We start from the raw sequence: 2,323 nt of genomic DNA on the forward strand, positions 1-2,323 counted from the left end.
CTACGCTACTAGTACTAGTATGTATAGGTTCTTACATGCTATGTAGCATACACATGATTATCTGTAGTATATACAGTTAGCTACAGATGTGGCAAGAAGACAGTTTAAACCCATGACTTATTGGCCTTGCTGGTCTACATTAACTTGTCCCTATGCTGACAACATAATTTGTTTTTGATTGCTACCAATTTTTCTGTAAAGGTCCATTGTAAGAAATTTGTACTACTAATAGTAGCCAGTACTTCAGAAACAGTAAAAATAATCTTGCAAAATAGCAATCCAGATGTCTGCAATGGAGGCCAACATGAGGTCTTTCTTCTACATAACCTAGCCCCAAAAGGTATTGGTCACTATGTTATGTTACGTGGGGAAGGCTAAAACACATGTACATTTACTATGGTATGGCTTTCTGAATGCTCCCCATTTCCTATTGTTGTGGCTACTAATGAAATTTTCATGGCTTCCAATGCTTGTTTCATTGTTTTCACACTTCCTGATCATTCTTGATGGGCACCGCCCTAACCATTCAAACACTAATGAAATTTTCACACCTAATTAACATGAAACCACTAATCCACCTGTTATGTTTATCCATAACACACTAGTATTTGTCTGATCAAATTCAAAGGGAGAAAAATAAACATGTTTGGAAATGATTTTTGTTTCCTTCATTGTGACATCTGATTGCCATCTGAGCTATATACATCAAGAAATATCACTGGGTACAATTTACACAAAAACAAAAGAAAGCCACACTTTGGAAAAATAATTGATACTTTTTAATTGATGAAAATCTTGTCAATGGTTTCTAGATCAATTATCAAGCTTGGCTACATCAAACAGTGTATTTCTAACTGGAAACCTTTAAGGATTTATCCCTAAAATGTCACATGTTGGAGCTCTGTTGGATTCATGCCAACACCATAACATGGGACATGTACATGTAGGACATGACATGCCCCCCTCCCCCTTCCCCACACCCAACCAGACTTTCACTTCCAAAAAACTCGCCTCTTGCATTGGTAAAACTGCCAGAAAACTACTTCATTTGCACAGATTTTCAAGCTGGACACTTAATACCTCTAACTGAGTCCACAACATCGACAGAATCGTGACAAAAGACTTGAAAGTGGAGAAACAAATGACTCATTTTCTTGAGTGACGTTTTTTGGGCGCCATCTTAGCTGGAAAAAAGCCGGTATTGAGCGAAAGTTACTCGCTGTATTTCCTCAATAATTGTGTCTTTCAGGGGTATAAAATGAGTCGGTTTGCACAGAATGATCTTAGGATATCACAATCTTAAGATTATGAGAAAGTCGGTTGAATTTGGTAGGTAAATTTTCACATTTTGGCGAAAATTACGTTATTATTTGCGCGATCGTCCAAATTTAGGCGCCATCTTGGATAGAACCCGGCATGGGACACAAGAGAAAGTTCCTACATAACAACACGACGAAAACACCTCAAAAATTCAACACGACGAAAACACCTCAAAAATTCTTACAACTCACCAGATTTTTCTCAGCCGCTTGCTCAAGGAACTGCTGCGCCGCATCCAGCTCATTTTTATCTGTTGTGAGGGAAAATTAAGCAAGAATTGAACTCAAGTCTGAGCAAGTGGTACCGAGCACGGTGAAATTCAGAAAATGTAGGAACTGGGCTGCGAACCCGGGACTTTCGCGACACTTACCGGGTGATACTGTCTTTTCTAGGACATGTAGCATCTGTGCTATGACATCCATGTTGGGAGCTAGCTTTCCCTACAATCCAGTGGCCAATTTGATCGACTTGTCTTGCTTCTGCACTTGAAAAAGAAGTGGAAAACTGGCGAACACTTCGGCCTTCTTCTCAGGCCACTGAACTGCACATGGACTGGTGCGCATTGATATCACAGGGTGAGCCGGGTAAAGGGGTGCCCAAGGCACATGTTAGGCTGCGTGTCATTGGTTCAAGGAATTATTGATTATAATTCTTTGGGTCAATTTTATTCAATTTCGGCACAAACTTGGCACAATACTATAGATATATGTTACATGCCTAATATCACAGTATATCCGTAGATGCTGATCCATAAACACCTAGAAATGTCGTTGTAAGTACATTGCAACCGACCAATCACAAGTGGTCTAACAAGATATGCCTAGATAGAAAGTAGTTCTAAACTGTACACAGTACTTTTCTCACTTCCTAGCGAATGAATTAGTAGAGAGTGAGCTCCATTATGTCTAAAATGATTATAGATATCAAAGGAAGTCAATTATTTTGTTGGGACGTCACTAAAATGTGCATCAAGACACGCCTAGGTCGCCCTGGTCAGGAGTGA

At 39.6% G+C, this 2,323-nt stretch overlaps 1 protein-coding gene across 6 annotated transcripts in view; it reads right to left on the reverse strand.

Moving 5' to 3' along the window:
- Positions 1 to 1,899, reverse strand: part of LOC118406187 (importin subunit beta-1-like) — a 27,820-nt gene extending 25,921 nt beyond the window's left edge. For 4 of the 6 annotated variants that reach the window (XM_035806074.1, XM_035806075.1, XM_035806072.1 and 1 more), the window contains exons 1-2: positions 1,691 to 1,899; positions 1,512 to 1,570 (exon numbers count right to left, since the gene is read on the reverse strand). In XM_035806074.1, the coding sequence (XP_035661967.1) occupies positions 1,512 to 1,570; positions 1,691 to 1,742 (111 nt within the window). In that variant the 5' untranslated portion in view covers positions 1,743 to 1,899. The remainder of the gene's footprint in view (positions 1 to 1,511; positions 1,571 to 1,690) is intronic. The other 2 variants (XM_035806073.1, XM_035806071.1) reach the window with 1 other exon arrangement.
- Between the last annotated feature and the right edge of the window lie 424 nt (positions 1,900 to 2,323).

The sequence above is a fragment of the Branchiostoma floridae genome, chromosome 18, assembly GCF_000003815.2.
Source record: "Branchiostoma floridae strain S238N-H82 chromosome 18, Bfl_VNyyK, whole genome shotgun sequence".
NCBI lineage: Eukaryota > Metazoa > Chordata > Leptocardii > Amphioxiformes > Branchiostomatidae > Branchiostoma > Branchiostoma floridae.